General features: G+C 37.9%; 1 protein-coding gene across 5 annotated transcripts in view; it reads right to left on the bottom strand.

Annotated features, from left to right (window-relative positions):
* Positions 1-14103, bottom strand: part of LOC120032155 (liprin-alpha-2-like) — a 278259-nt gene that overhangs the window by 22884 nt on the left and 241272 nt on the right. For all 5 annotated transcript variants that reach the window (XM_038978121.1, XM_038978122.1, XM_038978123.1 and 2 more), the window contains 2 exons: positions 10596-10723; positions 10183-10367 (listed from right to left, as the gene is read on the bottom strand). In XM_038978121.1, the coding sequence (XP_038834049.1) occupies positions 10183-10367; positions 10596-10723 (313 nt within the window). The remainder of the gene's footprint in view (positions 1-10182; positions 10368-10595; positions 10724-14103) is intronic.

Genomic DNA, 14103 nt, shown 5'->3' with positions numbered 1-14103 from the left:
TACCTCAAATACCTTATTATTATCTATCCTGATGCCTAGTCACTTTACCCTGCCTTCATGTACATATCTACCTCAAATACCTTATTATTATCTATCCTGATGCCTAGTCACTTTACCCTGCCTTCATGTACATATCTACCTCAAATACCTTATTATTATCTATCCTGATGCTAGTCACTTTACCCTGCCTTCATGTACATATCTACCTCAAATACCTTATTATTATCTATCCTGATGTCTAGTCACTTTACCCTGCCTTCATGTACATATCTACCTCAAATACCTTATTATTATCTATCCTGATGCCTAGTCACTTTACCCTGCCTTCATGTACATATCTACCTCAAATACCTTATTATTATCTATCCTGATGCCTAGTCACTTTACCCTGCCTTCATGTACATATCTACCTCAAATACCTTATTATTATCTATCCTGATGTCTAGTCACTTTACCCTGCCTTCATGTACATATCTACCTCAAATACCTTATTATTATCTATCCTGATGCCTAGTCACTTTACCCTGCCTTCATGTACATATCTACCTCAAATACCTTATTATTATCTATCCTGATGTCTAGTCACTTTACCCTGCCTTCATGTACATATCTACCTCAAATACCTTATTATTATCTATCCTGATGCCTAGTCACTTTACCCTGCCTTCATGTACATATCTACCTCAAATACCTTATTATTATCTATCCTGATGTCCTAGTCACTTTACCCTGCCTTCATGTACATATCTACCTCAAATACCTTATTATTATCTATCCTGATGCCTAGTCACTTTACCCTGCCTTCATGTACATATCTACCTCAAATACCTTATTATTATCTATCCTGATGCCTAGTCACTTTACCCTGCCTTCATGTACATATCTACCTCAAATACCTTATTATTATCTATCCTGATGCCTAGTCACTTTACCCTGCCTTCATGTACATATCTACCTCAAATACCTTATTATTATCTATCCTGATGCCTAGTCACTTTACCCTGCCTTCATGTACATATCTACCTCAAATACCTTATTATTATCTATCCTGATGCCTAGTCACTTTACCCTGCCTTCATGTACATATCTACCTCAAATACCTTATTATTATCTATCCTGATGCCTAGTCACTTTACCCTGCCTTCATGTACATATCTACCTCAAATACCTTATTATTATCTATCCTGATGCCTAGTCACTTTACCCTGCCTTCATGTACATATCTACCTCAAATACCTTATTATTATCTATCCTGATGCCTAGTCACTTTACCCTGCCTTCATGTACATATCTACCTCAAATACCTTATTATTATCTATCCTGATGCCTAGTCACTTTACCCTGCCTTCATGTACATATCTACCTCAAATACCTTATTATTATCTATCCTGATGCCTAGTCACTTTACCCTGCCTTCATGTACATATCTACCTCAAATACCTTATTATTATCTATCCTGATGCCTAGTCACTTTACCCTGCCTTCATGTACATATCTACCTCAAATACCTTATTATTATCTATCCTGATGCCTAGTCACTTTACCCTGCCTTCATGTACATATCTACCTCAAATACCTTATTATTATCTATCCTGATGCCTAGTCACTTTACCCTGCCTTCATGTACATATCTACCTCAAATACCTTATTATTATCTATCCTGATGCCTAGTCACTTTACCCTGCCTTCATGTACATATCTACCTCAAATACCTTATTATTATCTATCCTGATGCCTAGTCACTTTACCCTGCCTTCATGTACATATCTACCTCAAATACCTTATTATTATCTATCCTGATGCCTAGTCACTTTACCCTGCCTTCATGTACATATCTACCTCAAATACCTTATTATTATCTATCCTGATGCCTAGTCACTTTACCCTGCCTTCATGTACATATCTACCTCAAATACCTTATTATTATCTATCCTGATGCCTAGTCACTTTACCCTGCCTTCATGTACATATCTACCTCAAATACCTTATTATTATCTATCCTGATGCCTAGTCACTTTACCCTGCCTTCATGTACATATCTACCTCAAATACCTTATTATTATCTATCCTGATGCCTAGTCACTTTACCCTGCCTTCATGTACATATCTACCTCAAATACCTTATTATTATCTATCCTGATGCCTAGTCACTTTACCCTGCCTTCATGTACATATCTACCTCAAATACCTTATTATTATCTATCCTGATGCCTAGTCACTTTACCCTGCCTTCATGTACATATCTACCTCAAATACCTTATTATTATCTATCCTGATGCCTAGTCACTTTACCCTGCCTTCATGTACATATCTACCTCAAATACCTTATTATTATCTATCCTGATGCCTAGTCACTTTACCCTGCCTTCATGTACATATCTACCTCAAATACCTTACTATTATTATCTATCCTGATGCCTAGTCACTTTACCCTGCCTTCATGTACATATCTACCTCAAATACCTTATTATTATCTATCCTGATGCCTAGTCACTTTACCCTGCCTTCATGTACATATCTACCTCAAATACCTTATTATCTATCCTGATGCCTAGTCACTTTACCCTGCCTTCATGTACATATCTACCTCAAATACCTTATTATTATCTATCCTGATGCCTAGTCACTTTACCCTGCCTTCATGTACATATCTACCTCAAATACCTTATTATTATCTATCCTGATGCCTAGTCACTTTACCCTGCCTTCATGTACATATCTACCTCAAATACCTTATTATTATCTATCCTGATGCCTAGTCACTTTACCCTGCCTTCATGTACATATCTACCTCAAATACCTTATTATTATCTATCCTGATGCCTAGTCACTTTACCCTGCCTTCATGTACATATCTACCTCAAATACCTTATTATTATCTATCCTGATGCCTAGTCACTTTACCCTGCCTTCATGTACATATCTACCTCAAATACCTTATTATTATCTATCCTGATGCCTAGTCACTTTACCCTGCCTTCATGTACATATCTACCTCAAATACCTTATTATTATCTATCCTGATGTCTAGTCACTTTACCCTGCCTTCATGTACATATCTACCTCAAATACCTTATTATTATCTATCCTGATGCCTAGTCACTTTACCCTGCCTTCATGTACATATCTACCTCAAATACCTTATTATTATCTATCCTGATGCCTAGTCACTTTACCCTGCCTTCATGTACATATCTACCTCAAATACCTTATTATTATCTATCCTGATGCCTAGTCACTTTACCCTGCCTTCATGTACATATCTACCTCAAATACCTTATTATTATCTATCCTGATGCCTAGTCACTTTACCCTGCCTTCATGTACATATCTACCTCAAATACCTTATTATTATCTATCCTGATGCCTAGTCACTTTACCCTGCTGCCTTCATGTACATATCTACCTCAAATACCTTACTATTATTATCTATCCTGATGACTAGTCACTTTACCCTGCCTTCATGTACATATCTACCTCAAATACCTTATTATCTATCCTGATGCCTAGTCACTTTACCCTGCCTTCATGTACATATCTACCTCAAATACCTTATTATCTATCCTGATGCCTAGTCACTTTACCCTGCCTTCATGTACATATCTACCTCAAATACCTCATTATTATCTATCCTGATGCCTAGTCACCTTACCCTGCCTTCATGTACATATCTACCTCAAATACCTTATTATTATCTATCCTGATGCCTAGTCACTTTACCCTGCCTTCATGTACATATCTACCTCAAATACCTTATATTATCTATCCTGATGCCTAGTCACTTTACCCTGCCTTCATGTACATATCTACCTCAAATACCTTATTATTATCTATCCTGATGCCCAGTCACCTTACCCTGCTGCCTTCATGTACATATCTACCTCAAATACCTTACTATTATTATCTATCCGGATGCCTAGTCACTTTACCCTGCCTTCATGTACATATCTACCTCAAATACCTTGTTATCTATCCTGATGCCCAGTCACTTTACCCTGCCTTCATGTACATATCTACCTCAAATACCTTATTATCTATCCTGATGCCCAGTCACTTTACCCTGCCTTCATGTACATATCTACCTCAAATACCTTATTATCTATCCTGATGCCTAGTCACTCTACCCTGCCTTCAAGGACATATCTACCTCAAATACCTTATTATTATCTACGCTGATGCCCAGTCACTTTACCCTGCCTTCATGTACATATCTACCTCAAATACCTTATTATTATCTACGCTGATGCCTAGTCACTTTACCCTGCCTTCATGTACATATCTACCTCAAATACCTTATTATTATCTATCCTGATGCCTAGTCACTTTACCCTGCCTTCATGTACATATCTACCTCAAATACCTTATTATTATCTATCCTGATGCCTAGTCACTTTACCCTGCCTTCATGTACATATCTACCTCAAATACCTTATTATTATCTATCCTGATGCCTAGTCACTTTACCCTGCCTTAATGTACATATCTACCTCAAATACCTTATTATTATCTATCCTGATGCCTAGTCACTTTACCCTGCCTTCATGTACATATCTACCTCAAATACCTTATTATTATCTATCCTGATGCCTAGTCACTTTACCCTGCCTTCATGTACATATCTACCTCAAATACCTTATTATCTATCCTGATGCCCTAGTCACTTTACCCTGCCTTCATGTACATATCTACCTCAAATACCTTATTATTATCTATCCTGATGCCTAGTCACTTTACCCTGCCTTCATGTACATATCTACCTCAAATACCTTACTATTATTATCTATCCTGATGCCTAGTCACTTTACCCTGCCTTCATGTACATATCTACCTCAAATACCTTATTATTATCTATCCTGATGCCTAGTCACTTTACCCTGCCTTCATGTACATATCTACCTCAAATACCTATTATTATCTATCCTGATGCCTAGTCACTTTACCCTGCCTTCATGTACATATCTACCTCAAATACCTTATTATTATCTATCCTGATGCCTAGTCACTTTACCCTGCCTTCATGTACATATCTACCTCAAATACCTTATTATCTATCCTGATGTCTAGTCACTTTACCCTGCCTTCATGTACATATCTACCTCAAATACCTTATTATTATATATCCTGATGCCTAGTCACTTTACCCTGCCTTCATGTACATATCTACCTCAAATACCTTATTATTATCTATCCTGATGCCTAGTCACTTTACCCTGCCTTCAAGTACATATCTACCTCAAATACCTTATTATTATCTATCCTGATACCTAGTCACTTTACCCTGCCTTCATGTACATATCTACCTCAAATACCTTATTATTATCTATCCTGATGCCTAGTCACTTTACCCTGCCTTCATGTACATATCTACCTCAAATACCTTATTATTATCTAACCTGATGCCTAGTCACTTTACCCTGCCTTCAAGTACATATCTACCTCAAATACCTTATTATTATCTATCCTGATGCCTAGTCACTTTACCCTGCCTTCATGTACATATCTACCTCAAATACCTTATTATTATCTATCCTGATGCCTAGTCACTTTACCCTGCCTTCATGTACATATCTACCTCAAATACCTTATTATTATCTAACCTGATGCCTAGTCACTTTACCCTGCCTTCATGTACATATCTACCTCAAATACCTTATTATTATCTATCCTGATGCCCAGTCACTTTACCCTGCTGCCTTCATGTACATATCTACCTCAAATACCTTACTATTATTATCTATCCTGATGACTAGTCACTTTACCCTGCCTTCATGTACATATCTACCTCAAATACCTTATTATCTATCCTGATGCCCAGTCACTTTACCCTGCCTTCATGTACATATCTACCTCAAATACCTTACTATTATCTATCCTGATGCCTAGTCACTTTACCCTGCCTTCATGTACATATCTACCTCAAATACCTCATTATTATCTATCCTGATGCCTAGTCACTTTACCCTGCCTTCATGTACATATCTACCTCAAATACCTTACTATTATTATCTATCCGGATGCCTAGTCACTTTACCCTGCCTTCATGTACATATCTACCTCAAATACCTTATATTATCTATCCTGATGCCTAGTCACTTTACCCTGCCTTCATGTACATATCTACCTCAAATACCTTATTATTATCTATCCTGATGCCCAGTCACCTTACCCTGCTGCCTTCATGTACATATCTACCTCAAATACCTTACTATTATTATCTATCCGGATGCCTAGTCACTTTACCCTGCCTTCATGTACATATCTACCTCAAATACCTTGTTATCTATCCTGATGCCCAGTCACTTTACCCTGCCTTCATGTACATATCTACCTCAAATACCTTATTATCTATCCTGATGCCCAGTCACTTTACCCTGCCTTCATGTACATATCTACCTCAAATACCTTATTATCTATCCTGATGCCTAGTCACTCTACCCTGCCTTCAAGGACATATCTACCTCAAATACCTTATTATTATCTACGCTGATGCCCAGTCACTTTACCCTGCCTTCATGTACATATCTACCTCAAATACCTTATTATTATCTACGCTGATGCCTAGTAACTTTACCCTGCCTTCATGTACATATCTACCTCAAATACCTTATTATTATCTATCCTGATGCCCAGTCACTTTACCCTGCCTTCATGTACATATCTACCTCAAATACCTTATTATTATCTATCCTGATGCCTAGTCACTTTACCCTGCCTTCATGTACATATCTACCTCAAATACCTTATTATTATCTATCCTGATGCCTAGTCACTTTACCCTGCCTTAATGTACATATCTACCTCAAATACCTTATTATTATCTATCCTGATGCCTAGTCACTTTACCCTGCCTTCATGTACATATCTACCTCAAATACCTTATTATTATCTATCCTGATGCCTAGTCACTTTACCCTGCCTTCATGTACATATCTACCTCAAATACCTTATTATTATCTATCCTGATGCCCTAGTCACTTTACCCTGCCTTCATGTACATATCTACCTCAAATACCTTATTATTATTATCTATCCTGATGCCTAGTCACTTTACCCTGCCTTCATGTACATATCTACCTCAAATACCTTACTATTATTATCTATCCTGATGCCTAGTCACTTTACCCTGCCTTCATGTACATATCTACCTCAAATACCTTATATTTATTATCTATCCTGATGCCCAGTCACTTTACCCTGCCTTCATGTACATATCTACCTCAAATACCTTATTATCTATCCTGATGCCCAGTCACTTTACCCTGCCTTCATGTACATATCTACCTCAAATACCTTATTATTATCTATCCTGATGCCTAGTCACTTTACCCTGCCTTCATGTACATATCTACCTCAAATACCTTATTATTATCTATCCTGATGCCTAGTCACTTTACCCTGCCTTCATGTACATATCTACCTCAAATACCTTATTATCTATCCTGATGCCTAGTCACTTTACCCTGCCTTCATGTACATATCTACCTCAAATACCTTACTATTATTATCTATCCTGATGCCTAGTCACTTTACCCTGCCTTCATGTACATATCTACCTCAAATACCTTACTATTATTATCTATCCTGATGCCTAGTCACTTTACCCTGCCTTCATGTACATATCTACCTCAAATACCTTACTATTATTATCTATCCTGATGCCTAGTCACTTTACCCTGCCTTCATGTACATATCTACCTCAAATACCTTATTATTATCTATCCTGATGCCTAGTCACTTTACCCTGCCTTCATGTACATATCTACCTCAAATACCTTATTATCTATCCTGATGCCTAGTCACTTTACCCTGCCTTCATGTACATATCTACCTCAAATACCTTACTATTATTATCTATCCTGATGCCTAGTCACTTTACCCTGCCTTCATGTACATATCTACCTCAAATACCTTACTATTATTATCTATCCTGATGCCTAGTCACTTTACCCTGCCTTCATGTACATATCTACCTCAAATACCTCGTACCGCTGCACATTGATCTGGAACTGGTACTCCCTGTATATAAACTCAACAAAAAAAGAAACGCCCTCTCAATGTCAACTGCGTTTATTTAAAAAAAACTTAACATGTGTAAATATTTGTAAGTTCCACAGACATGTGACTAACAGAAATTGAATAATGTGTCCCTGAACAAAGGGGGGGTCAAAATCAAAAGTAACAGTCAATATCTGGTGTGGCCACCAGCTGCATTAAGTACTGCAGTACTGCATCTCCTCCTCATGGACTGCACCAGATTTACCAGTTCTTGCTGTGAGATGTTACCCCACTCTTCCACCAAGGCACCTGCAAGTTCCCGGACATTTCTGGGGGGGAATGGCTCTAGCCCTCACCCTCCGATCCAACAGGTCCCAGACGTGCTCAATGGGAGTGAGATCCGGGCTCTTCGCTGGCCATGGCAGAACACTGACATTCCTGTCTTGCAGGAAATCACGCACAGAACGAGCAGTATGGCTGGTGGCAGGATGTGGGTGGGTTTGTGCCCATAGGCGACGTTATTGCCGGTGATGTTTGGTGAGGACCTGCCTTACAACAGGCCTACAAGCCGTCAGTCCAGCCTCTCTCAGCCTATTGCGGACAGTCTGAGCACTGATGGAGGGATTGTGTGTTCCTGGTGTAAATCGGGCAGTTGTTGTTGCCATCCTGTACCTGTCCCGCAGGTGTGATGTTCAGATGTACCGATCCTGTGCAGGTGTTGTTACACATGGTCTGCCACTACGAGGACAATCAGCTGTCCGTCTTGTCTCCCTGTAGCGCTGTCTTAGGCGTCTCACAGTACGGACATTGCAATTTATTGCCCTGCAGTCCTCATGTCTCCTTGCAGCATGCCTAAGGCACATTCACGCAGATGAGCAGGGACCCTGGGTATTTTTCTTTTGGTGTTTTTCCAGAGTCAGTAGAAAAGCCTCTTTAGTGTCCTAAGTTTTCATAACTGTGATCTTAATTGCCTACCGTCTGTAAGCTGTTAGTGTCTAAATGACCGTTCCACAGGTGCATGTTCATTAATTGTTTATGGTTTATTGAACAAGCATGGGAAACAGTGTTTAAACCCTTTACAATGAAGATCTGTGAAGTTAGTTGGATTTTTACGAATTATCTTTGAAAGATAGGGTCCTGAAAAACGGAAGTTTCTTTTTTTGCTGAGTTTAGATCCATTATTGATCTGGTACTGGTACTCCCTGTATATAGCTCCATTATTGATCTGGTACTGGTACTCCCTGTATATAGCTCCATTATTGATCTGGTACTGGTACTCCCTGTATTTGGCTCCATTATTGATCTGGTACTGGTACTCCCTGTATATAGCTCCATTATTTATTTATTTAATTTATTTTACCAGGTAAGTTGACTGAGAACACGTTCTCATTTACAGCAACAACCTGGGGAATAGTTACAGGGGAGAGGAGGGGGATGAATGAGCCAATTGTAAACTGGGGATTATTAGGTGACCATGATGGTAGCCATTAGGTAGCCATGATTGATCTGGTACTGGTACTCCCTGTATATACCTTCATTATTGATCTGCTACTGGTACTCCCTGTATATAGATCCATTATTGATCTGGTACTGGTACTACCTGTATATAGCTCCACATTGATCTGGTACTGGTACTCCCTGTATATAGTTCCACATTGATCTGGTACTGGTACTCCCTGTATATAGATCCATTATTGATCTGGTACTGGTACTACCTGTATATAGCTCCATTATTGATCTGGTACTGGTACTCCCTGTATATAGCTCCATTATTGATCTGGTACTGGTACTCCCTGTATATAGATCCATTATTGATCTGGTACTGGTACTACCTGTATATAGATCCATTATTGATCTGGTACTGGTACTACCTGTATATATTTCTTATTTTATTCTGCTATTTTATTTTTAATCATCATTTATTTTATTTGTTTGGAAATGTTCGTAAGCATTTCACTGTAAAGTCTACACCTGTTGTATTCGGCGCAGGTGATAAATACAATTTGATTTGAGAAAGTATTATCCCCCTGGCAAGGCACCCTAGGTACTCCTGTCAGTCACTCTGAATCAGAACGTCCGCTAAACTGTTAAATTACTAAAATGTCAATGTAAATGAATGACTAGTCATTAACCAAACAGTACATAAGAGCAACTCATATCAGAGAGGTGCTGAGTGTAGACCAGTACCTTGGCTCTGCCCGATGGCCTCCCTGTGGGCATGCAGCTGTGCCAGTCTGGTCTTCTCCTTCTTGCCAAACAGGCGTCCGATGGAGGACTTGATGCCCTTCTTCTTGGGCTGCTTGTTGATGGAGTCCTGACTGCTGGCTACGCTGCTCAGCGCACTGGCCTCTGCCTCCAGGCTGGCAGCAATGCTGCAAACACACGCATGCACGCACACACACGCACGCACACACACACACAGTCAAGGAAAAATATACAACTTGGGTAAGAGACAATTTGTCTCATAAATTACCGTCAGGATGAAGAAGGTGGAGTATGTGTGTGTGTGTGTGTGTGTGTGTGTGTGTGTGTGTGTGTGTGTGTGTGTGTGTGTGTGTGTGTGTGTGTGTGTGTGTGTGAGCGCTATAAGTGCAGCATACCCTCGGGCCTCATTGTGTGAGGAGGCTGGCAGTGTGCGGGTCATGCGTACGGTCCGGGGCGTGGGAGGAGGGGACGTCTCACACTTGATGGTAGCCTTGTCCTGGCCGTCATCGTCTGTGGCCGCAATCTGACCGTAGAGAGGTGAAGAGACCTGTTAGTAGCTCTTATTAAACTAGTATAGTAACACCTCACATCTCAATCTCTACAACACTGTTATTACACTATAGTAACACCTCACATCTCAATCTCTACAACACTGTTACTACACTATAGTAACACCTCACATCTCAATCTCTACAATACTGTTATTACACTATAGTAACACCTCACATCTCAATCTCTACAATACTGTTATTACACTATAGTAACACCTCACATCAATCTCTACAATACTGTTATTACACTATAGTAACACCTCACATCTCAATCTCTACAATACTGTTATTACACTATAGTAACACCTCACATATCAATCTCTACAATACTGTTATTACACTATAGTAACACCTCACACATCAATCTCTACAATACTGTTATTACACCTCACACATCAATCTCTACAACACTGTTATTACACTATAGTAACACCTCACACATCAATCTCTACAACACTGTTATTACACTATAGTAACACCTCACACATCAATCTCTACAATACTGTTATTACACTATAGTAACACCTCACACATCAATCTCTACAATACTGTTATTACACTATAGTAACACCTCACATATCAATCTCTACAACACTGTTATTACACTATAGTAACACCTCACATATCAATCTCTACAACACTGTTATTACACTATAGTAACACCTCACACATCAATCTCTACAACACTGTTATTACACTATAGTAACACCTCACATATCAATCTCTACAATACTGTTATTACACTATAATAACACCTCACACATCAATCTCTACAACGCTGTTATTACACTATAGTAACACCTCACACATCAATCTCTACAACGCTGTTATTACACTATAGTAGCACCTCACACATCAATCTCTACAACACTGTTATTACACTATAGTAACACCTCACATATCAATCTCTACAATACTGTTATTACACTATAGTAACACCTCACACATCAATCTCTACAACACTGTTACTACACTATAGTAACACCTCACACATCAATCTCTACAATACTGTTATTACACTATAGTAACACCTCACATATCAATCTCTACAACACTGTTATTACACTATAGTAACACCTCACACATCAATCTCTACAATACTGTTATTACACTATAGTAACACCTCACATCAATCTCTACAATACTGTTATTACACTATAGTAACACCTCACATATCAATCTCTACAACACTGTTATTACACTATAGTAACACCTCACACATCAATCTCTACAACACTGTTATTACTCTATAGTAACACCTCACACATCAATCTCTACAATACTGTTATTACACTATAGTAACACCTCACACATCAATCTCTACAATACTGTTATTACACTATAGTAACACCTCACACATCAATCTCTACAACACTGTTATTACACTATAGTAACACCTCACACATCAATCTCTACAATACTGTTATTACACTATAATAACACCTCACACATCAATCTCTACAATACTGTTATTACACTATAGTAACACCTCACATATCAATCTCTACAATACTGTTATTACACCTCACACATCAATCTCTACAATACTGTTATTACACTATAGTAACACCTCACATATCAATCTCTACAATACTGTTATTACACTATAGTAACACCTCACATATCAATCTCTACAACACTGTTATTACACTATAGTAACACCTCACACATCAATCTCTACAATACTGTTATTACACTATAGTAACACCTCACATATCAATCTCTACAACACTGTTATTACACTATAGTAACACCTCACACATCAATCTCTACAATACTGTTATTACACTATAGTAACACCTCACACATCAATCTCTACAACACTGTTATTACACTATAGTAACACCTCACATATCAATCTCTACAACACTGTTATTACACTATAGTAACACCTCACACATCAATCTCTACAATACTGTTATTACACTATAGTAACACCTCACACATCAATCTCTACAACACTGTTATTACACTATAGTAACACCTCACACATCAATCTCTACAACACTGTTATTACACTATAGTAACACCTCACACATCAATCTCTACAACACTGTTATTACACTATAGTAACACCTCACACATCAATCTCTACAACACTGTTATTACACTATAATAACACCTCACACATCAATCTCTACAACACTGTTATTACACTATAGTAACACCTCACACATCAATCTCTACAACACTGTTATTACACTATAGTCACACCTCACACATCAATCTCTACAACACTGTTATTACACTATAGTAACACCTCACACATCAATCTCTACAATACTGTTATTACACTATAGTAACACCTCACACATCAATCTCTACAACACTGTTATTACACTATAGTAACACCTCACACATCAATCTCTACAACACTGTTATTACACTATAATAACACCTCACACATCAATCTCTACAATACTGTTATTACACTATAGTAACACCTCACACATCAATCTCTACAACACTGTTATTACACTATAATAACACCTCACACATCAATCTCTACAATACTGTTATTACACTATAGTAACACCTCACACATCAATCTCTACAACACTGTTATTACACTATAGTAACACCTCACATATCAATCTCTACAACACTGTTACTACACTATAGTAACACCTCACATATCAATCTCTACAATACTGTTATTACACCTCACACATCAATCTCTACAATACTGTTATTACACTATAGTAACACCTCACATATCAATCTCTACAACACTGTTATTACACTATAATAACACCTCACACATCAATCTCTACAATACTGTTATTACACTATAGTAACACCTCACATATCAATCTCTACAATACTGTTATTACACTATAGTAACACCTCACACATCAATCTCTACAACACTGTTATTACACTATAGTAACACCTCACACATCAATCTCTACAATACTGTTATTACACTATAGTAACACCTCACATATCAATCTCTACAACACTGTTATTACACTATAGTAACACCTCACACATCAATCTCTACAACACTGTTATTACACTATAGTAACACCTCACACATCAATCTCTACAATACTGTTATTACACTATAGTAACACCTCACACATCAATCTCTACAACACTGTTATTACACTATAGTAACACCTCACACATCAATCTCTACAATACTGTTATTACACTATAGTCACACCTCACACATCAATCTCTACAATACTGTTATTACACTATAGTAACACCTCACACATCAATCTCTACAACACTGTTATTACACTATAGTAACACCTCACACATCAATCTCTACAATACTGTTATTACACTATAGTAACACCTCACACATCAATCTCTACAACACTGTTATTACACTATAGTAACA

The sequence above is a fragment of the Salvelinus namaycush genome, chromosome 38, assembly GCF_016432855.1.
Source record: "Salvelinus namaycush isolate Seneca chromosome 38, SaNama_1.0, whole genome shotgun sequence".
Classification (NCBI taxonomy): domain Eukaryota; kingdom Metazoa; phylum Chordata; class Actinopteri; order Salmoniformes; family Salmonidae; genus Salvelinus; species Salvelinus namaycush.
The sequence above is the reverse complement of the archived record's forward strand: the minus strand, read 5'-3'. Positions and strand labels throughout refer to the sequence as shown.